The sequence below is a fragment of the Anomaloglossus baeobatrachus genome, chromosome 7 (assembly GCF_048569485.1).
Source record: "Anomaloglossus baeobatrachus isolate aAnoBae1 chromosome 7, aAnoBae1.hap1, whole genome shotgun sequence".
In the NCBI taxonomy this organism is placed as follows: Eukaryota; Metazoa; Chordata; class Amphibia; order Anura; family Aromobatidae; genus Anomaloglossus; species Anomaloglossus baeobatrachus.
In genome coordinates this window covers 49,514,734-49,539,293 of record NC_134359.1, presented here as the reverse complement: position 1 = coordinate 49,539,293, position 24,560 = coordinate 49,514,734, and the positions used below count along the sequence as shown (strand labels likewise).

At 38.0% G+C, this 24,560-nt stretch overlaps 1 protein-coding gene across 5 annotated transcripts in view; it reads left to right on the top strand.

The window, feature by feature from the left end:
* Positions 1-24,560, top strand: part of LOC142245033 (sodium channel protein type 2 subunit alpha-like) — a 295,688-nt gene that overhangs the window by 250,704 nt on the left and 20,424 nt on the right. For 4 of the 5 annotated variants that reach the window (XM_075317276.1, XM_075317273.1, XM_075317277.1 and 1 more), the window contains exons 18-21: positions 3,567-3,690; positions 4,827-4,981; positions 7,804-7,977; positions 12,563-12,685. In XM_075317276.1, coding sequence (XP_075173391.1) covers positions 3,567-3,690; positions 4,827-4,981; positions 7,804-7,977; positions 12,563-12,685 — 576 coding nt within the window. Of the gene's footprint in view, positions 1-3,566; positions 3,691-4,826; positions 4,982-7,803; positions 7,978-12,164; positions 12,288-12,562; positions 12,686-24,560 lie in introns of all 5 variants that reach the window. The other variant, XM_075317275.1, reaches the window with a different exon arrangement.

The following is a 24,560-nucleotide window of genomic DNA, read 5'->3' as shown; positions in this document are numbered from 1 at the left end:
ATTCAAAAAAGTTAATTTTATAAAATTAGCGGCTTGTTGAGTGGCAGTTGCACTGGAGCAGATAGTATATTCATAGTTATCCCCTCCCCCTGTTAGAATTAGCATAAGTATTATACAAATGATTCACTTTTTCTGTTGCAGGACCTGTGTGAGGTCATACCCATGTGCCCAGAAGGGGTGGGGCCTCAGCCAACAAAATTGGATACCAGGTCACATGGGTATGGCCTCACACAGGTCCTGCAACAAAGTGAATGGTTTGTATAATACTTATGCTGTTAGAATATAGAGGGAGGGGATAACTATGAATATATTATCTGCTCCATTGCAACTGCCACTCAAGCAGCTGCAGATTTTTTTAAAATTTACTTTTTTGGATTTCAAAACCTAAACATCCGAGCTGACCACTACAGGTATGTATAGAATCAGCCTGATAGTGCCAGTATAGCACTGGCTTTAGCTTATATAGGGAAATCCTGGTGATTGGTTCCCTTTAAGACTAGTAACATGTGAATGTGTGTAGCACCAGTGGCTCTGCAGAGACGCCGACTTACCACCCCGGCCATTCATGTGTGCTGCTGCCTCCTTCCCTTCCCGGGCCTTGTGCATGCCGCACAGGATTCTTGGGAGTGCACCTAAATCACGCACCCACACCTGCCTTCCTATTAAAGGGCCAGCGTGCTATTTCCAGGAAATTACTCTCAGTCTAAGGCTGAGAAGCACAGTGTATTTAAGGCATCCTCCCATTAGAGGAGATGCCTGTGCAATGCTTCTAGTTAGTCAGTCAGTCTCCAGTCTCCTACTTAGCTTGTCAGGTCCTGAGCTCCTGTCCCATTATCCCTGTGTCCGTCTACAGTACCTGCCTTCCCACACCTGTCTATCCCTGCTGTGCCCACCATTCCTGTCCATACCCGCCTATCCAACCTGTCTCAGTCACCCCATCTTTACCGGCTTTTCCTGAGTCCGTCATCTGCCCTGAGGGTCAGCTGCCACAATCCCAGTCACTGCACTGGGAATGATACCTGGCATCCACCTCACGTTGGATACTTAGTTAAGCTCCCCACTAAAGGGTAAGCCCTGGTCCCCTCTGTGGTTCAGTGGTTCCACTAATCCCACTCGCTGCCACTACACTGGCTGTGAACGTTACAATGTGTTCTATTAATGGCATCCCTTTGTTTTCTATACTCTTCACGTTTGTCTTTTTCTTGTAGTTGCAAGAACAAATCTGAATATTCTTCCTTAAAATATTATTAGTAACCCTAAACAGTGGTAACGTTACTAATGTCACTGCTCTTCAGAGACGTCAGGTCTCGAGCAGCGCAGCATGACCTAGAGTGACCTGGTGACCTAGTGATCCTGAACAGCTGAAATGTTACTGATATCACCGCTCATTAGAGGCACTAGGTCACATAAAGGTATGAAAATCAACCCAGATTTTAATGAAGATGTGTGTGAAGGAGTCTCCAGTACATGTGGAAATGGACACCATACATACAGAAAACATAGACATGTGAAGGGGGCTAAAGGCAGTTTTGGGGGTACAAAGGTGAATTTTAAAAGTGCCCTACTTTTAATTGGATCTAGAGATAAAGGTTTTCAGCTCACCCATATGATGTCTTCCAGATTGTAGTGGATGCTCGCAGTCCCCCGGACAGGCTGGTCCGTGATCCAGGATAAGTAGCAAAAAAGGGTGTGTGGGACTCAGCACCAATGCAAAAGAGTAAAATTCTTCATATTTTATTAGATAAGTTTAAAAAAGAGTCCTGATTAAGGACTGTTTTTAATTCCCCTTTTGTGTCCGAAACGCGTCAAGCCGCACGGCAAGCCGCATGGCAGTTTTGGATGATCTGTGAACTCTTTTTTAAACTTATCTAATAAAATATGAAGAATTTTACTCTTTTACATTGGTGCTGAGTCCCACACACCCTTTTTTGCTTATAATTGGATCTGCCTACTACAGTAATTTTTTTGAAGATTACTAATATACAGGTAAAGCCAAATTAATTTTTGTTGTGCCCCAAAAAATAACATGCTGCTTGTAATATAAAGTGAATGGGCAGCCAAACATACATGAAAATAGTATAAGGACGACGCAAATGTTTGTTTGACGATTGTCACATCTGTACAGTGTTGTTTCAGTGACATCAGTAGATGCTAGAGTTAATGCTACTTCATTTACATGACCCATTTTAGTGTCCAGGTCAGTAATCTGAGCCCTGAGAGCGACCTTCTACCTCTCAGCATTCACGGCTCTTTTTTTGATTAGCCAGCCTGGTGAGACTTCCTCATAGCGCCATGATGCACAATCAATGCCATGTCAAGCCAGTTAATCAAAATAAGAGCCATCGATGTCGGGGGTAGGAGGAAGTTCTCAGGGCTTGCGTCCAGCAGCCATAGAATACTCATATAGGTGATAGTCTGGATTCTATGAATCAATTCACATCAATTCTCCTTACTTTGGCTCAAAAAATTCAAAAATTTCTGAAATGCTGAAATGTCTAGCTTTAAAAAAAATATTTTATAACAAAAGGTGTTTACACTTTGTGTCATTATGTCGTTGATTTGAAGGTGCACACTACGGGGGTGCACAATCCTTAATTGTCTGCAGCCAAATTTCAATCCGATATGCATACAATAACCACACCGATCAAATAGCTTTGATTAAAGCAGGCAAAAGACTTATTTTAAGGAAGTACGGTGCTTTTATAATGGTCTCTTGGGAAAGATTTGGAATCCTTCCAAAGGGTGCAATGCTTTATCATATCTTAAGTTTCAAGGAGTTCTCAGCATCAGACAAAAGGACCTAATGAAATAGGAGAGACATATTTCCTAAACATTTCTCAACACGGTTCATAAAGCTGTACTTTTTATAATACCCTTAAAGGTGAAGATTAAAGGTTAAGAATGTGAAAGGTTAAGATTCATGTTTCTTCATTCGGTGATTTCCAAGCTTAATTGACCAGAAAAGATCCAGACAGTGTTTAAGTGTCTTTAAGTGTCTCTGAATTCAAATAGTCATCTTGCAAGCGTCATCTTGTCCTGTATTTTGGGCATCTTCATATAATCATGTCCATAACATGGTCACTAAGTGGTTGCAATGTGAATTACAGCTTAAATCTTGCAGAAGTAAAGTGATCAGTTGTCTCAGGTATCTTTGGAACTCCCTTTGAAGTAAATGGCTAGCTGGGCTTTCGCAGTCACTTTTTTCCACAGTGGTTGCAACAAATAACTCGTGTGACCCTTTTCTTAAAATAGGTGCAGATCCCAAAGGTTATATCTACATCTATCAGACATTTATGGAATATCTACTGTCATGATTTTAACAAACTGAGCATTGAGGTCTCCTCGAAAACATTATCCCAGTGCCATGACAGTGTGTAGGCCGTGTGCAGTAAAGAGATGGTGATCCGGAACTGTTAGTCAAGATGTCAGCCCTTAGGGCTCACTATTTGTCTTATGATATTGCTTCACTGCAAGTAATCAGATGACAAATGACAATTTAGCTTGAAGAGCTACAAATTAGGAGGAAATGTATCTTTAATGGTACTTGTTACTCACTTTTTTTGCAGAAGTTGACCCTATCAAGCTCGTCAGAAGGCAGTACTGTTGATATCAGGCCAGCGGGGGAAGGAGAACCCGTAGCTTTAGTAGAACAAGAGGAAATCGAGGAACCAGATGCTTGCTTCACAGAAGGTATTTTCTTCATGCCGTGACAGTATTGTCCTCCACGCTTTTAGTTTTGTCATTTTCTATGCATTTACTCACAGCACAAAACATTAATCTTTCAATTAGCCGTTTACGATTTCAATAGGTATATTACAGAACTACAATAATTGCCCTCCATGTGTTTTATACATTTCCCCCTGAGATGCTTAAAAAACAATTACTACTTAAGAAACACAACTGAGTAATGCAAAAAAAAATTATAAAGATTTAAAATTCTGATGGAAAGAAATACAAAATTCACATTACTAACATTAATAAGCTTTAAATTAACCTCCTGATATCGCATGTATTGAGCCTTATAACCAGGCCATGTTTAGCAGATTTCTACCTCTGCCTGCCAATTACCGGATATAACTTTTGGTATTTTTACAGTATTTTTTGCTTTTTTAAGGCTAGTTAGGGTTTATGTATCATATATACATTCTCACTTGGATTTTTATTTATTTTAATTTTTAAAGTGTGACAAAGAGTAAAAGCAACGAATTTTGCAAGTAACCTTTTCTTATATTGGTCACAGAACATATTAATTGTATAATCACTCAGTATATTCTGTTCACATTAGCCTTTATTTTTCAAACAACCCAATTTTCTCGTTTTGGTCATTGTTAATTTTTTTTTTTCCTTTTGTCGGTTTATTGACGATCTATTTGGATAGATGGATAATATGAAAATGAGTGTTCCTACAAGCGCTTGTTCCCAATTATCAGCCTGTCTAAATATGCCTGAAAGGGAACCTTTTACAATGTGCATGCGAGTTGTGTGTATAGCACGATACAGAGAAAGAGAAGCTGAGCAGAATTATGTATTAAGATTTAATATAACTTGTATTTTATCCATTAAAATCCCTGGTGTTTGTCTGTATATGAGTTCAGTGGGAGGTCCTAATCAGTGATTGACAGCTATCTCCATATGCACAATCATAAAGGGAGAACTGTTGATCACTGAGTAGGGCCGCCCACTGGACTAATATTCATACAAACACCGAGGATTTCAATTAATAAAATGCTAAATTCTTAGGATTTGACAAGTTTACAGGGAATGAGGTAGATAGATATTACTTAATATCACTGATTGAAAATATAAATTGTGTCCTGTGATTGCAGGCTGTATAAGGAAATTCCCGTGTTGTGATGTCAGTACATTAGAGGGGAGAGGAAAGCAATGGTGGAACCTGAGGAAAACATGTTTCCGGATTGTAGAGCACAACTGGTTTGAGACTTTCATTATCTTCATGATTTTACTTAGCAGCGGGGCTCTGGTAAGTGTCTACAACCTTCTCTCATGTAATTTCTATTAATATGGATGATTCTATCACTTTAATTATCATCTTTAATTGTTATTTCCTAAGAGTCTTTCAAGCCTGGGGGAAACAATGTTTCTCTATTAATTGTGATGAGAAAACATTAGCTTTTTATTTCAACCCCTTGCTTAATAAACACTGATTATTCACTAGAGGATATGGTTTTATATATATATTCTGGTAATAAAATATATGTACAATATATTTTATTTTCACTCTGATTTCTGTTGTAAGCAGTTTTTGGTCAGTCACATGGAAATTTGTATCTTCAAAAATTGTTAAAGATTAACTGTCATTTTTTTTCATGAATCATGAATAATAAGACGTAATGTATTTTAGAAATCTGCTTTTTTTTCCTCCTGTTACTGATCATTCTTTCTCAACTTTTAATTTGCTGGAAAAATCTGTCTGATGTGAACACAAAGGATCTAAAGGGTGCTTTACATGCTGCAACATCGCTAACGATATAGCGTCGGGGTGTTTGTGACGCACATCCGTTATCATTAGCGACATCGCAGCGTGTGACAGCTAGGGGAGACGATCAACGATCGCAAAAACGTCAAAAATCGTTGATCGTTGACACGTTGCTCCTTTTCATGATATCGTTGGTGGTGCATACCGCTGGTTGTTCATCGTTCCTGCGGCATCACACATCGCTATGCGTGACACCGCAGGAACGACAAACATCTCCTTACCTGCATCCACCGGCAATGAGGAAGGAAGGAGGTGGGCGGGATATTCCGCCCGCTCATCTCCGCCCCTCCACTTCTATTGCACTGCTGCCGTGTGACGTCGCTGTGACGCCGCACGAACCGCCTCCTTAGAAAGGAGGCAGTTCGCCGGCCACAGCGACGTTGCTAGGAAGGTAAGTCCGTGTGACGGGTGTAAGCGATGTTGTGCGCCACAGGCAGTGATTTGCCCGTGACACACAAACAATGGGGGCGGGTATGTTCGCTAGCGATATCGATAGCGATATCGCAGCGTGTAAAGTGCCCTTAAGAGCTGGTTCTCATCAAGTTCTATGGAGAATTGTAACGGTTGTTCAGTAGAATGTCTGTGTCTGACTCTAGCTACTCCCCCTCTATAGAATTTTAAAAGAACTAAATGCCATCTCCTGTTTCAGCAATGGGAAAATCTGCCTTCAGATCATACAGAGTTTACCTATGATTTGAAAATATGGCTCAATCCAGGAGGAAAAATAAGCACTTTTTATTTATAAGATACATTACAAAATTACTTATTTCCATGAGTACTATTGAATTAAGAAATATAAATGTAAACATTGATTAATATTTAATTACTTAACTACCATTTGTTTTTTTACCACCATGACATATTATTTTTTTGCAAGGCCTCAGCCATGCACCATCACCATCTTGACCAATGGGCAGAACTGACTTTATCAGCCACCATGAAAAATACTAAAATTAAAGTTGATTCAAATGGATTCTCAGGACTAGTTTTATTGGTCTTGTCATGAGTAGAGATGTGCGAACACAAGGTTTAGTTTTCGAACCAAACACCAACTTAAAAAAACAGAGCTTAGGTTTGGAGTTTGGATGCTTTGCGTGCGAACTTAATTCACACGTGTAATGCTGTGCTTAGGTACACTGGTGCTCAGCCCTGTGTGAGTCACTTGCAGTGTTTGATCGGCTGGCACTGGGCGTAATAACAGCATTAATAAATGTAGTGTGTAACAAAAAAAAATTGAAAAAGCCTGTCCACTCTCCCCTAGAATTGGCTAGCTGTATGTGGGCAGAAACTCAAACTGCCAATCAGTGATTCCGAACCTCCTCAGGCCAAATTCAGACCATTGGAGGTTCAGTTTGTTTGCTGCCAGTGAACCAAACCTCCAAAGGTTCGCTCATCTCTCATCGTGAGAACTGCCTCTTACTTGACAGTTACCGTTGCTCTTCTTTTGAGTAGTTTGGTGTGACATCATCGCTGTGGCGTGACACACACGTGACATCATACAAGGCTAGGTAATCCAATGAAGAGCCACAGATGCCAACAAGTAAGAGGTCGGTTTTTAGGATTCCTGTCGATTGGATACAGATTACTGACATGGCCGATGAAACAGATCCTGTGAATCAACTCTAACTACAACTATCAACTATCTGGTGGCAACCAGATGTACACAGTATACAGAGCTGGCACAGCATAGGTTTGAACACTGTGTAGCTCAGCTCCTATTTTCTGGAATAGAATTTAGACTCTAGGGCTCAAGAATGACCTCAACACAGTGTACTGAACTGTGCTGTTCCACATTAACGGACACAAACAGACTAAGGCTCCAGTGCAAGAACCGTATATAGGCCCTTTTCAGTCCAATAGTCCATCATAATGTCCAGTTGCACCTACTTTGGAGGTAGTAGTGGCCCCTTACTCTTAGGTACCAATGTAACCAATAGTCCATCATAATGTCCGATTGCACCTAGTTTGGAGGTAGTAGTGGCCCCCTTACGCTTGGGCACCAATGTAAAGTCCACCCCTGCTGTACTAGCATCATACAATATATACATATGACCCCCGGAACCACAAACAACTAATCCTTGGGGGTGTCGGACTCCTACTGTGCTACTATTGATAACTTATCTTATGAATAGGTCAGAAATATCTAAGTTGTGGACAACCACTATACCTCAAGTAACATTTTATGGGATACCTTCAACATTTACTTTTTAATTTTTGTTTAGAGTTTCACTTTAAATTACAATTATATATATAACATATAATTTACGCACTTTTAATTGAATTTTATGTTACTTTATAAACTTTAGGCTTTTGAAGACATTTACATTGAGCAACGGAAAACAATTAAGACCATGCTGGAATATGCTGATAAGGTGTTCACATATATCTTTATTCTTGAAATGCTTCTGAAATGGGTGGCCTATGGATTTGCCAAATATTTCACCAATGCCTGGTGCTGGCTGGACTTCCTGATTGTCGATGTAGGTATCAAAAACATACCATTACACCAAGTATCTTATTAAATCCTTATGATAAACAAGTCAAAAGATATTGCTTAGAGTAATGATGGCTAGAACAATGCTTAGAATAGATCCGAGTATGTAAAAATTTAAAAGCAATTTTACATTTTAACAATTGTTCTAAAGTTACCTTTTTTAATGATTTTTGGTTGATTTTTGTTATATATATATATATGCAGAAAAATGTACACCTTACACTCCTTTTATTGTTTACATGTCACATTGTGAGAATTTGATGATTTATACTACAAACTTTTACATGTGACCTTTTTTTGTATTCAAAATTCATAATGAAATTCTTCGCTTTTAAATAACGCTTTATTTGAAAATTGAAGTTTCTTGGCTATCTTTGTTGCTTTTATTTATATATTTTTTACATTTATGTTTATTTTATAAACCAACAATATCCCAAACTTTTGCATACCAATAATCAGGTTCCTCCAATCACTTTTCAAAAAATTCTATTATGACGTGTGACAAAAATGATCTGGATCTTATGTCCTTTTTCAGTGAATGATGACAAAATCTCATTTGACTTCAATTACGAAATGCAAAGCCTTTTATGTAGATTTACTGTAATTTATTGGTTTAGATGCTTCTTTAATAAATCTTTTCTTACTTGCCAAATTAAAAGTGCCATAAATAGTTTTAAAGGGGGTTCCTTGGGGATAATATTGAAATCAGTAGGAAAGGTCGTCAATATATTGTCAATAGGGGTTTAACAGGAAGTGGTGCCCCCTTTTTTTTTTTAGTAAATCACACAAAAACACTGATAAAGGAGTGGCATTTTCTGGTACATTAGCTTATTTTTGCCCTCTGCACATCTTTTAGATTTTATATAGACTTTGCTTTTCAAGTACCATATAAAAAGCAAGTATACTACAAAATATTAGGGTTTTTTTGAGCATTTCATAACTGAAGTCCATAATGAAAAAAAACATGCATGGCTTAAAACATATGGACAGTCGGTGTAATTTGGTATTTTGATTATAAGATGTTTATATTGATGATCGTGGGATTTAAGGTTTTGACATGTAAAGGCAATAAATGTTTTTGGTAAAAAAAAATTAAAGAAAATTAAACTTTAAAATACTTCAGGTATTCCCCCTTTGCATCAACAGTACATGGTAAGTACTGTGACTAATGACACATACTTTTTCATCAAGGCTATATGAAGAAGACTGAAGGGTAATCAGAAACATTAAGGTTGAGTGCCAGTTGCAAAGGAATCAATGGTGCTAAAATTTTTCAGTAGCGGGTATGTTAATCAGCTGCATTATTGGCCCTAAACCATTGTATGTGGCAAGCAGTGGTCGAATATATATTTAATATTTCACTTTATGATGGCTATATAACCCAACAAAAAAATATATATATATAACTTAAAACCAAAAAAGTGTATATAAATTAATATAAGGAAGGTAACATTACTGATATTATATTTATAAGGAGAGATTTTTTATTGTTTTTAAATGTATTTTTCTGTAAAATATTAGTTGCACATTCGATCACTGCTTGCAGTATGATTCTAATGAAAGGAACTATTAGAGTGCTGTGATTTGTTTAACATGTGGTTTTATTGTGGTGCATTTCATTTATTTTTTTTATTTTGAATTATGATTTTTTTGTTTTATGATTTGTGTTCCATCTGTAAAACCAAATCTTTCATTAGAATTGAAATATTTTTTTTCTGTCAAAACACGCAAATATTTTTTTTTCTTTTTATTATATAATATTATCTTTATATCATTTGATCTTATAATTCATATTGCTTGCTTTCATTGCTTTTGTGTTAGGGAAAAAAAAAAGAATAATGTATGGTATAGTTGCCCAATAAATATTTCTAGTTTAAGCTTTTTGGATAGGCTAACTTTCCCCACTATTGTCTCTTGTCATTAAAAAATAAGTTATATATTTTTTCCATTCTTATTGATTTTAAATATTGTACTAATGGCTAAAAGACAAATTTTCTTCCCTTTTGAATAATTACCTTTTTATTTTCTTATACAGAAAAAAACAGGTTTAGTAGAATTGCCATATTTTTCGTTTTATAAGACACACCGGATTATAAGATGCACCCCAAATTTAGAGGTAAAAAAGGTTAAGAAAAGGGGGGGTCTGTCTTATACTGCGATGGTGTCTTACCAGAGGGTGGGGGCAGCATCGATAGTGGAACGTGGTCATAGGAGGCAGCGGCGGTGCCTGAGTAGGGCGATCCTGCAGGCGCTGCGGTGGGGGCTGTGCTGGCTACGGTGGGGGCTGAGTTGGCTGCGGAGACTTTGCTGGCTGTGGGCGCCGTGCTGGCTGTGTGTGGAACAGGATGGTGCAGCGGATTTCACAGATGCTCTGGCGGCAGTGTGGGCTTTAAAGAAATGTCACCCAGAATCAGCACATGCAAAAATTGACCTCTCAGCTCAATGAGAAGCCGAGATCTCATCTACGCATGTGCCACCTCTGGGTGCCATTTTCCTTAATTACGCTTCTGGGAGATCAGTGGACCAGAGGTGGCGGTTGCGCAGATGACATCTTGAGCCAAGAGCTCCATCTGTGCACGTGCTGACTCTGGGTGCCATTATTTGAAGCCTGCACCACCTACAGAGCATCTCACCCACCACACCGCCCTGCTCTACACAGCCCCCACCGCAGCCAACACAGTCCCCACCACAGCCAGCACAGCCCTCACCACAGCCAACCCAGCCCCCACCAGAGCCAGCACAGCACCCTGCAGCCAGCACAGCGCTCCACAGCCAGCACAGAGCCCATTCTCCACCTCCCAGTCAGCTACATTTGCATTATAAGACACAGCCCTCATTTTCCTTTCAAATTTTTGGGAGGAAAAGTGTGTCTTATAATTCGAAAAATATAGTACATGAAAAAAGTCTATCTATTTTATTTACATTTATTAACCATCCAAAAAAATACTCCTTAGTATGACATATGCCTGGAAAACATTTTTTAAAAAATATTTTTTAAAACCAGTTTTGACCATATTTCACTGTAGCACTTTTCACTGATTTTTTTTTTTTAAATTTAAACTAAGTATTTCCTTCAACTAGCCTCTGATTCTAGAAAATGTACCTCCATTCCATAGTTAATGCCCCACAGCCATAAAGAAAGCCCAATATTTAATTTTTCCCTTCAAACAACTGGGCATATATGTGGTTGTTTACTTTTTCTCCTCTGTGATGCTGGCCAATAAAAATACGGCCATATCATAGAGAGGAAAAGCAAATCACCAAGTTCTCATTCCACAGTCACTATGCCCCTTCCTACTGTTGGAGAGGCAGGGTAAAGTAGAGCAGCAGTGCGGGAGAGCTGGAGCACAAGGTAAGAAGCAGTGTATCTCTCCAAAAACTGTCTGGTGTTCAGCGCTGCTGCTCACCTAGGTGCCTGCTCTCCAAAGCTGCTTTTCTCGTCTTCCCCGGTACTCCAGTACCAGTAAGGGAAGCGGCTACTGCCGAGTTCTCAGACTGTTCATGTGAGACAAAGCTCATCTAAGGAGAACATAACCTTGTCTGTGTGAGTTTGCTTTTTCCCCTTTATAACGTGGCTGTGTTTAGATTGGCGAGTGTCGTAGAGAAGAAAAAGCAAACGCCCACACAGACGTTCTGTGGTATACATCTAGTTGGTTGAATAGAACATTTTCATATTGGGCACTCTTTATTACTAGTAATGCTAAACTTTGGAATATCGGGGCACCTAAAAAAAAAAAAAAAAATCTGTTTGAGAATCAGTGGACCAGCACCAAATAGGGTTAAAGAGTTTACCTTAACAGACAAAGGCAACTTAAAATATATCAAAGAGAGAATGGTCAATGAAATATATTAAATATTTAGTAAATCAAAAAAATGAAGGTTTTGGTGAGGCACAAAATGTTAAAAATAAAGTATTTACAACAAAGTTAACTTTGTGCTGATATTCAAAAAAGGCCTTTTTTAATAATTTAATTTTTCACTCTAAATTTTTGTTGTTTCTTATTTAGTTTTCTTGTAAACTTTTTTTTGTGTTAACTTTAACATGATACAAAAATATCTAAAAATAGTCAAGAAAATATATACCATGTAATATAAAAAATAAGTAGATATTACTCAGCCCAGCTATAACAAAACAAGAAGGCCGTTAATAATAATGCCATTAATTCTGAACAGATATCTGTCATATCACTTTTGGCGGTCGCCCTCGGTTATGATCAACTAGGCGCTATTAAGTCTCTAAGGACCTTGAGAGCACTGAGACCTCTACGTGCGTTATCAAGATTTGAAGGCATGAGGGTAAGACCCAAAAATACAGATAGGGGCATTCTTTTTCTTTCTGTAGGTTCCTGTTCTAGTATGTTCAGGATGGAAATATGGTAAGAATACTAACCTTCATTTCACCAACAGGTGGGCTGTAATTTTCACAATATTTCATTTTTTTTAAGATTTTAGGTGTGTGGCACAGAGGACTTCCGGCATCATCTTCTGCATAAGCCATTGGTATATGATGCACTGAATTATTTAAGATTTGGGAAAACCAATGAGATTATTACTTTTGTGTTTTTGTATAGGTATCTTTGGTTAGCTTAATAGCCAATGCCTTGGGCTACTCAGAATTAGGGGCTATAAAGTCCCTTAGGACACTAAGGGCATTGAGACCTCTGAGGGCCCTGTCACGGTTTGAAGGGATGAGGGTAAGACACCTTAAAGGCCTTGAAATTAATGCATGCATAGAAATAAATCATGCATGTGAGAACAAGCACAAGGAATGATAAATCCATGCAGAGATGCTGCGATAACCTCATAAGTACTGTTCGCTATTAACAGATATTGGACAGGGTGCTTCAACACATTGCCAAAATCATACGCTACCACATGTACCGGCTTTGCTCATGATCGAGTCTATTCAACAGAAATAGTACTAATTTCTTTTCTCAATCACACAACTTATCTTATATCAAGCAGTCCGTAGAAAATAGACAATATTATTGTTATTTTGGTTCATTTGGGCACAGTTTCCATTACATAAGCCAACAACTCATCCATCGGGACAACCACCTTTTTGTTTTTATGAAAGGTTGTCTTAAATTGCTCTGTTCTTTTTTTTTTTTTTTTTTATGTGAAATTTGGCTGTTCTTATATTTTATGGACTTATGCATTTGAATGGAGAGTAAGAGTATGTCCACTGTGCTTTTTTTGTGGAGGTTAAAAATATCAAATTTTTCTAATGGTAACTATTTAAGGAAATACTGACATTTTTCTTATCCTGTAATGTTTTTGATAAGTTCTGTTAACATTTCCTGGAACATTTTATTAACACTTTTGTTGGTGTTTTTTTATAAACTTTTTTTATCTATTTTTTTGGCATTTTTATAGCTTTTTTGCTGATTTTTGGATTTTTGTTTTTGACATCCATTAAACAATGAATGAAACATTAGTATCTTGTGAAGTGAGAATACTCACAAAAAATCTAAAGACACACCTGTGCGTCTTTCAGAATCTTTAAAATATTGAGTGCCCTCATGGTGAAAACCAACTGAAGAATGGACATATCATGTCCTTTAAATGCTTGGCATTTTGGAAGGCCTTTAAGCGTTTATAAAATGCTCAAAGTCCTGAAAATATAAACAGCAAATTGTTTTTCCAAAGGAATAAAGAAGAAATTATTTTGAGCATTTTGTGACCGCTTTTTCATGCATTTTTTAGGAGTGTACCTGCTTAAAATAAGTCAGAAAAAAAACGTGCTATGACCATACCTTAACAGTGCATGTGGGTCACTGGGCACTGCCAGTCATAGTGTCAGTGAGATTCCTAGTATGTTATATTAGTGTTTTGTTTTAAAAAGTTTAAATGCACAGAAAAAGAGGGATCATTTGTTATTCTACATATATTGAGCAAAAATATGAACGTAACACTTTCGTTTTCGCTCCATTTTTCATGAGCTGAACTCTGAGATCTAAGGTTTTTTCTATGCACAATTAACCTTTTTTCTCAAATATTGTTCACAAATTTGTTTAAGGCCTGTGACACACATCCGTGCCGCCGGCACGTGTTTGTCATTTTTTACACGTACCGGCGGCACGGAGATATGTTAAGCAATGCTACCCTATTGTAGCAGGCACACACACGTAAAACCACACGGAACGTGTGTCCATGTGCGTTTGTACGTGTGCGTTTTTCAAAGCGCTGACATGTCAGTGTTTTCGGGTGTCACACGGCCCGCACCCGTATCACACGGGTGTAGTGTGGATGCGGTCCCGTGTTACACGCGCCGGAGAAAACACACGTGTCAGTGAAAAAAAAAAACATTTACTCACCTTCTCCTGCCCTCCTGTCTCTGCCGCTGCTGCCTCTTGCTGCCGACCACCGCTCATTATTCTCATTGAATATTCACTTCACTGCCTGGCAGCAGCAGAAGCGGGGAGACGGGAGGGCTGGAGACCGAGGATCAGCACCACGGACAGCAGCGCGGACAGCAGGAAGGACCAGGTGAGTATGTTAATTACCGGTTCTATGTGTGCTATCGCGGATAGCACACATAGAACACACGTGTCCCGCACGTACCAGAGACACGTACATACCTGCATGCAACACACAGGGGAAATACGTGTCTCTCGGCACGTGCGTGATTTTCACGTGAATGTGGCAGAGGCCTAAGTCAGTGTTAGTTAGCGCTTTTCCTTTGCCGAGATAATCGCTCCACCTCACAGGTGAGGAATATCAAGATACTGATTACAGTATGATTATTGCACAGGGGTGCCTTAGGCTGGCCACAATAAAATGCCACTTTGAAATGTGATGTGCAGTTTTACACTATTGTCTGGGGGCCAGTCTGCCATGTATCCTGTACAGTGAAATCCTGGATTCATCCATAAAGATAACCCCTCTCCAACGTGCCAGATAAAATCAAATGTGAGCATTTGTCTACTCAAGTTGTTTACGACAACAAACTGCAGTCAGGTGGAGGCCCCGATGAGGATGATGACCAGCAGATGAGCTTGCCAGAGATGGTTTCTCACAGTTTGGGAAGAAATTATTTGGTTATGCACTGATTGTTGCAGCAGCTGTTCAGGTGGCCGGTCTCAGAAGATCTTGAAGATGAAGATGTTGGATGTGGAGGTCCTGGGCCGCTGCGGTTATACGTGGTCTGTGGTTGTGAGGCTGGCTGTAAGTACTGCCAAACTCTCTGAAACGCCTTTGGAGATGGCTTTTGGTAAAGAAATTAACATTTAATTCATGGGCAACAGATTCGATGGACATTCCCGAAGTCAACAGACAATTGCACGCTCCTTCAAAACTTGAGACATCTGTGGCATTGTGCATAAAGCTGCATTTTCTAGTGTGGCTTTTTATTGTGGCAAGACTAAGGGTCCCATTACACATAGCAAAGTTCCAGAGATCCCGACAAAGATATGACCTGGTCAGGATCGCTGGTACGTCGCTACATGGTCGCTAGTGAGGTGGCAAACAGGCAAATCGAATTAACAACACAGCAATGATACGGTGATCCGTATAACGACCTTGGTGGTTGTTGGGACCCTGTCACACAGCAGCTATTCTGATGACTCAGACCTCGATAGAGGCATAGTGTTTCCACCCAGGTGTGCCAACGAGGTCGCTCGTCGTTGTTATGGCATCAAACACAGCGATTCATGCTGCCCAGCGGGACACCAATGATCAAAAAATGAACCAGGATGTTTAGGTACGATCGACGATATTGCCATGGGGGGGCGATCGCTGCTATGTGTCACACGTAGCGAGATCGCTAGCGAGGTTGCTGTTGCGTCACAAAACCTGTGACGTTTCAGCGATCTTGCTAACGGCATCGCTATCTGTAACGGGGCCTTAAGGCGCACCTGTGCAATAATCATGCTGTGTAATCAGCTTCTTCATATGCCACTCCTGTGAGGTGGATGGAATATCTCAGTAGAGGAGAAATGCTCAGTAATAGATTTAGACATATTTGTTAGCAATATTTGAGGAAAAAAAGGCCTTTTTGTACATAGAAAAAGTCTTTGATCTTTGAGTCCAGCTCATGAAAAATGGGAACAAAAATGAAACTGTTGCGTTTATATTTTTTGTTCAGTATATATAAATATATATGTACTATAGCTAATCCTATTTTTTTGTGTGTTTTGAACAGATATACCTAAGTAAAGGGAATATGCCAGGTATATATTATCTGCTAATAATTAAATATTATGCCTAAAAAAAAAAAAAATCAGTTCCGGCATTTATAGCAGCGACATCAAGATACAGTTTACAAATAAAAAAAACCATAGAATTGTTGTTATTTTTTGTCCTGATTAGTATTATCATAGGTAGATAGTTCTTGATGAGCTGATAAAACTATTGTACACAATGATTAAGAGCAGTTAAAGGTGTGGAACTTCTCAGGGAATATCATCGATGTGCCAGATCCATACGAGGACATTGTGTTGCGCTCATACAAGAACCAGTGGTTGTATTACAAAAATTCCTTGAGCTGAAAGTCCTCGTAAATGGCAGAAAATACAGTTTGTCTTAACAGTAGATTGTAGGTTCCATATTTTGAAACATTTCTGTTTAATAGACCCTTTAACTCAATATCGAAGTCTTCCAGCTATCAGAAATTAAACGTATTTCATCCAAAGCATGGATACATTGTTGCTGTTAACCTGAATGGCTCCTAAATATTCCTTATAAAAATATTCCTAGACCACTGTCTGTCGCCATGTCATATGTGGTGAATCGCTGTTGGTATAGTTTAAATAACGTTTTCGCTAATTCATTTTACCGTCAGATCATAAAATTTTTTTTTTATTTTTTATTTTTTTTAAATTCTCTGCAACTATCTGATGACTGACATAAAAATAATTCTAAGAATACAAATTCAATATAAATAAATATAATCTATTATTTTTTTTCTTTCTTGTAGCAATGACTTTAGACATAGCTTACAGGATTGTTTGCTAATGCATCACTTATTTCATTATTTTTTTAAGTGAAAATGGAATTAAATGTGAATATTACTGAATTTTAAATATATATATATATACATACAAATATATATATATCCACATATGTGTCACTGAATTAATAAATAGTTTATGATTTTTTGTTAAAGTTTTTTTTTCAGTGAAGGTAGAATTATATGTGAATATTACTGAATCTCAAAAATATACATATATTTATTTTATTATTTTCTCCACATTTGTGCCACTAAATAAACAAATATATAGTTTATATTATTTTTATCTTAGTTTTTTTATTTAGTGGCACAAAAAATAATAAAATATATATTTTTAGATACAGTAATATTCATATTTAATTATGGTACACGTTCACTAAAAAAAACCCCTTAAAAGATATCATAAACTATTTATTTTATTTAGTGGCACAAATGTGGATAAAAATCATAAAATATATATTTATTAAAGTTAGTAATATTCACATTTAATTCCACCGTCACTTAAAAAAAAACAAAAAACAAACAAACTAAAAGTAATCCTAAACTATTTATTTATTTAGTGGCACAAATGTGGAGAAAATATATACTCGTGTATGTATATATATATATATATATATACATATATATATATATATATATATATATATATATATATATATATATTCACATTTAATTCCACCTTCACTTTAGAAAGAAATGAAAATATCATAAACTATTTATTTAGTGGAGAAACATAATATTTTCTTTTCTTTAAATTCAGTAATATCCACATTTAATTCCACCTTCACTTATAAACAAAAACTAAGAAAAAAATATAAACTATTTATTTATTTAAGTGAATGTGGAATTAAATGGGAATATTACTGAATCTAAAAAAATATATATTTTATTATTTTTATCCACATTTGTGCACTAAATAAATAAATAGATTATGATTTTTTTATTTTTTTGTTAAGTGAAGGTGTAATTAAATGGGAATATTACGGCACTGAATCTGAAAAAAATATATATTCTTTTTATGCACATTTAAACCAGAAAATAAATAAATATTTTAAGGTATTTTTTTTTCTAAGAAAACTTAAAATTATTACGTGATAGAAATTAGTTATGGAAAGGTTTTTGTTTTTGTGTTTGTTCTTTTTTTACATTTAGGATTTAATGTCAATATATGATGTATAATGACATCATTAAGATACATATGCTGTAAAAGTCTTAAAAAATCATATTAGAAAAAATATATATTTTTAAAAGGTTAAAATACTTGTTAAGAATATATGTATATATATTTTTAAAATATTGACTGTTACTTGTAATTTATTATTATTATTAATAATAATAATACTAATAAAAATAATTAGATTTTTATGTATTATATTAATAAAAACATATTTCAAATAATACAACTAATTGTATGTTAGTGTTTGAAAAATTACATATAAAGTTATTTGAACAGGCAAAATTATAGACAAACTGACTACAGATGTAGCATTTTTTTGTACCTTACATACAGCTGAATATTAGAGAGGATCCCTCATTTGATAATATTATGATCTAAAAATGGAAAAAAAAAAAAGAAGAAAACTGGTGTAAATGCCACTGTTCTCCTGAATCTGGAATTTGTTTTCTCTTTTTTTCCAGGGCCTCTTTGTTTCTAAGATATGGCCCCCCTGTCTTCTATATAAATCTAGTATTGTGACTGTTCCTAAGATATGCCCCCCCCCCCTGTTCTTCTATATAAATCTAGTATTGTGAGCCAAGGAAGGATCCTCAACTTTTTTCTGGAGGCGTGATCCTCAACTTTTCAACAGTATTTTTAGCCAAGGAGGCGTGATCCTCAACTTTTCAACAGTATTGTTAGCCAAGGAGGCGTGATCCTCAACTTTTCAACAGTATTTTTAGCCAAGGAGGCGTGATCCTCAACTTTTCAACAGTATTGTTAGCCAAGGAGGCGTGATCCTCAACTTTTCAACAGTATGTTTAGCCAAGGAGGCGTGATCCTCAACTTTTCAACAGTATTGTTAGCCAAGGAGGCGTGATCCTCAACTTTTCAACAGTATTGTTAGCCAAGGAGGCGTGATCCTCAACTTTTCAACAGTATTGTTAGCCAAGGAGGCGTGATCCTCAACTTTTCAACAGTATTGTTAGCCAAGGAGGTGTGATCCTCAACTTTTCTCTGTAGGTGTCTTTATGAGGACCACACCCCCTTGGCTAAAAAGAAAAGACTTATATCACAGAAGAAGGGGCCGTATCTCAGGAGCAGAAAGGTTTTGGAACAAAATAAAAATAATGGCAGCTTCAGGAGAACAGCGATATTTACAACAGGGAAAAAGCTAAAAAGCTGATTCCATATTTTTCCGATTGTCAGGTCTTCTTTAATACGGCACAAGCAAGTGAACGTGTCAAGTTAAACTTTTCCGCATCAGGATATCTTGCCGCACAGTGTACATCATAGTTTCTATTGAATTTACCATAAGTAAATTATATCAAACATTATAAAATACACTAAAGGGTAATAAGTAATATAGGATTGTGTTTTTTTAGATTTTTGTGTAGTTCTATCTTATTGTGCAGCAAAAGTCTCCATTGATTTAATCAGCAATATTTCGATGCATGCATTTAACAGTAAGACACGGAAGCATGTCACACACTGCTTGAATTCAAAGAAAACAGACAACTCAACTTTAAAAAACAAAACTAAGACGTTAAAGTTGAAGTGTCAGCTCTGCATGCTCACTGGATTGCACTCAGAATTAAAAATGGTATTTCAAACTTCCAGTCCATTTGACAATCCAATCACAATAAGTATTTATATATAATATATGTTAACTACGAAAGACGGAATTTTTTATATCAAAGAAGTCGTGTTATTTTCTGAAATCACATGAATGTGTTCTTGTGAGAAATAAGTACATGTTACAGAGAGCTGGATTATCTCCAGTAGTGATGGTCCCCACATTGTATGTTTGTGTTTTCCACGGGGTCAAATATGTGATTTGTTCCATTGAGAATCACTGCCTTGAGATGTAAGAACACTGTAAGCCAATTGACATACTGATTACTGCAAGAGAAAAACAAAGAAAATGTATTGAATTCTGCACGGAAAGGTCGGCGCAACCATCGGATAAAATGAAATTCTTCCAATGGTTTGGTTGTGCCGACCTTTCCCTCTGGACGTTAATACTTTGGCTGAATACGACACCCCTCAGCACTATTGTCCCAGTGCTGTATTAATCTATGTTGAACTCATGTTTTACTTTACAAAGAAAATATACTCCAAAGGAAGAGTATATCAAGCTTAGAAAACTATTGTAAAGTACCTTATTAAGATATTCTTGATTAATATGGGGGTGCTTCACACTGGTTCCTAGTGATAGGCAGACCCGGCCTGTAAAAGTCCAAATTTGCGCTGTTTAAAACATGCCCGTGTGTTCTAACTGGGCCTGGAATTATCAGGGAATCAGTTTTGATACCCAGCCATGATAAAGCCTGACAGCTGGGGGCTGGTATTCTCAGGCTGTGGATACTCATGCTTATTGGCCCCACCCAGCCTAAAAATAGCAGCCTGCAGCCACCCAAGATTGCCGCATCCATTAGATGTGATTTTACCTGACTCTTCCTGGACTGTAAAAGTCCAAATTTGCGCAGTTTCAAACATGCCCGTGTGTTCCACCTGGGCCTGGAATTATCAGGGAATTCCGGTTAATGATCCGGATTCAGTAACTTGGTAAATAAAAAACAAACATAAAGGAAAAATAAAGAAACTAAAAATGAATCAAGCGCTTCATACTCACCTAGCCTCCTGCACTGCTGTAACTGCTTCAAGGCCATTCATTCTTTTTCTGCTTTTTCCAGGGACAATCATTATTTTTCGGCGAAATGCTCTGCTTTCCCTGCCCACCGGCCGCCCTGGTGTCTGTGATTGGTTGCAGTCACACACCCCCAACCTGTACGACAGCGTCTTACTGCAACCAATCATAGGCGCTGTCTGCGGGTCACTTTCGTGGTGTAAAACTAAATTAAAATTGCCATTATGATGCCCCATATTATGATATCCAGCAAAGATAAAGCATATGGCTACAGGTTGCAACTGTAGACGTATGCTTTACCCAGCCATGATAAAGCCCGATAGCTGGTATTCTTAGGCTGTGGATACACATGCTTATTAGGCCCCCCAGCCTAAAAATAGCAGCCTGCAGCCACCCAAGATTGCCGCATCCATTAGATGTGATTTTACCTGACTCTTCCCGATTGCCCTAGTGCAGCGATATCGCTGCGTGTAAAGCCCCCTTTAGATATGAGTGGAAACCACTCAGCGCTGTGCTGGGGTATGAGTGATGCTCAGTCTGTCTGAGCCACCTAAAGGGTGTTTTACACGCTGCGACATTGCTAGCAATTGCTAGCGATGTCGAGCGCGATAGCACCCGCCCCCGTCGCCCATGCAACATTTGGTGATCGCTGCCTTAGCGAACATTATCGCTACGGCAGCATCACACGCACAAACCTGTGCAGCGACGCCGCTGTGCCCACCGAACAATCCCTCCTTCAAGGGGGAGGTGCGTTCGGCGTCATAGCGATGTCACTGCGGCGTCACTAAGCAGCCGGCCAATAGAAGCGGAGGGGCGGAGATGAGCGGCCGGAACATGCCGCCCACCTCCTTCCTTCCGCATTGCTGGTGGACGCAGGTAAGGAGATGTTCCTCGTTCCTGCGGTGTCACACATAGCGATGTGTGATGCCGCAGGAACGACGAACAACATCGTACCTGCAGCAGCACCGATATTAAGGAAATGAACGACGTGTCAACGACCAACGATTTTTCACATTTTTGTGCTCGTTGATCGTGACTCATTTGTGTCACACGCTGCGATGTCGCTACTGGCACCGGATGTGCGTCACTAACGACATGACCCCGAAGATATATCGGTAGCAATGTCGCAGCATGTAAAGTACCCTTTACAGTGTTTGAATGGCTCACACTGGGGGTAAAATCTGTGCACACACACATCAAAAAAAAAGAAAAACCCCACCCACCTCCCAGAAGTCTGCTTATGGTTGGCTGCATGTGGGTGGAGCCACAAACTGCCCAATTACTTCCACTGAGGTTTGGATCAAGTCAGGGTCACAAACCAAACTTTTTTAAGGTTCGACTGTACATGGCGAACCGGACCTTTAAATTTTCACTCATCTCTAGTTTCCATGTGCCTCATTTCAGTGAATGGTTTTGTCTAAATAATTTTTTTGCGATTTCAATGGAAGCTCTGATGTAAATACTCAGTGCATAGCACAAGATAAATGACAACTTGGCCTAAAATGTGGTTCAAAATGTTATTTAAACCAAAATGGTACCAATAAAAGCTGCAACTCTTACAAAAAACAAACTCCTATTCAGATTCAAAACCTGTGAAAGGAAAAAATGGGGTTTCCGGAATAATGGTCACCCAAAGGCTCTGGGAGGAGACATGGCTCTGCCTCCCCCCTTTCCAAAAAATGACCCAGCAAAATACAAGTTCTCAAAGCCAAATGACCGTCTTTCCTTCTATGTAACACAGTACATCTAAACTGCAGTTAGCGTTCACATGTATGGCATTGCTATAGTGCGAAGAACCCACTTTAAATTGTGTTTCATTTCAGTGGAAAACAACATAACTTTTCATATGTGATGGCGCAATATTATGAAATTTTGTAAAACACCTGTGGGTTTAAAATGCTCACTACACGCCTAGATGAATTCCTTGAGGGGTGTAGTAACCAAAATGGGGTAACTTGGGGTTTCTCCAGCTGAAAAATTTGAGACTAAAGCAACATTTTAGTGGAAAAAATATAACTTTTTTGCTTTTATAGCCCAATGGCTTAAAATGCTGTGACGCACCAGTGGGTTCAAAATGCTCACTACACCCCTACATGAATTAAATAAGGAGTCTAGTTTCCTAAATTAATTCCCTTTTTTCGAGGGTTTCTGTTATTTTGGCACATCAGAAGTTCTGCTAATGCAGCATCAATTCCATAATTTATTTCAGCCAAAATTGTCTTCCAAAAGTCAAATTCCCTTCGGAACCCGGTGGTGTGCTCAAACAGTAGTTTCCAACCATTACTGCCTTGTTTAGGAAAAAATGTGTAACAAATTGTAGGGTCCTTTAGGATTAGTGGAAAAAATGTAATATTTTCTTTCACTGGTCAAATAGTAAAAAAAAATAGTAGAAAATTATGTAAAACACTTGTGGGTTCAAAATGCTCACCCCCCTAGACAGATTTCTTACAGGGTGTATTTTACAAAATGGGGTCACTTGTTGAGGGTTTCTACTGTTTTGACACCTCAAGAGCCGCTATCTATTCCATCTAAATTTAGGCTCCAAAAAATAAATAACATCCTATCTCTTCGAGCCCTGTCGCCTTCCAAAACCGTAGTATCTGATCACATATGGGATGTTTCTACTTTTGGGAGAAATTGTATAACAAATTGTGTAATCCATTTTCTCCCGTTTTAAAATGGAAAAAATTGAGGCTAAAGCAACATTTTTAATTGAAAAATATTTAATTTTTTAATTTTTTCATTACACTTTGTGTTAATTTCTGTGCAGTACCTGTAAGGTTAACAAACTTCCTGAATGCAGTATTGACTTCATTGAGGGGTTCAGCTTTAAAAATAGGGACTTGTTTGGGGATTTTCTGCTAAATAGGCCCCTCAAAATCACTTCAAAAGTGAAGGAATCCTTAAAAATAGTAAGTTTACTACATTTTGTTGAAAAAATTGCTGCTAAAGATTTAAATAGGTTATCTCCTACTTTTACATTGATGGCCTATCCTTAGGATAGGTCATTAATGTCTGATCGGCCGAGGTCTGACACCATGCACCCCTGCCGATCAGATAATTTTGGTCCCGGTGGCGGCATCAGGAAACCGGAAATGCTCAATTCCGCAGTTGCTCCATCTTCTGATAGCAGCCGTGGCCGTATGTGCAGTACCCGGCCATGGCCACTATGAGAAGACGGAGCAACATCGGAGCTGAGCATTTCTGTCTGCCTGCAGCTGCTGGGTCATGAACAGCTGATCAGTTGGGATGTGGGGTATCAGACCCCAGCCGATAAGACATTGATGACCTATCCTAAGGATAGGCCATCAATGTAAAGGTAGTAGACAAGTCTTTTCAGCCTTCTAACATTCTAACAAAATAAAAGGATGGTTTAAAAATGATGCTGATGTAGGCTAGACATGCAGTAAATAACTATTATCAATTTTGTGTGGTTTGACTATTTGTTTTAATGGTCTAAAAATTCAAATTGAAAAAAAATTGAAAAATTTTCTAAATTGAAAAATTTTCAGCAAATATATGACATTTTCTTAAATAAACGCAAATCATAGCAACCTAATTCTACCAGTAACATAAAGTACTAAGTGCCATGAAAAAAAACAAACAAGGGAATCACTGGGATATGTCAAAGCTTTCCAAAGTTATAACCACATAAAGTTGCACATTGTCAGATTTGAAAAAATTGGAGGTAGCAAGGTGAAACCTGGCTTTGGTGGGAAGGGGTTAAAGGGAACGACTATGCACAAAGGTGAGTATTTTTCATTTTATAATACGCACCGGATTATAAAACGCACCCCAAATTTAAAGATAAAA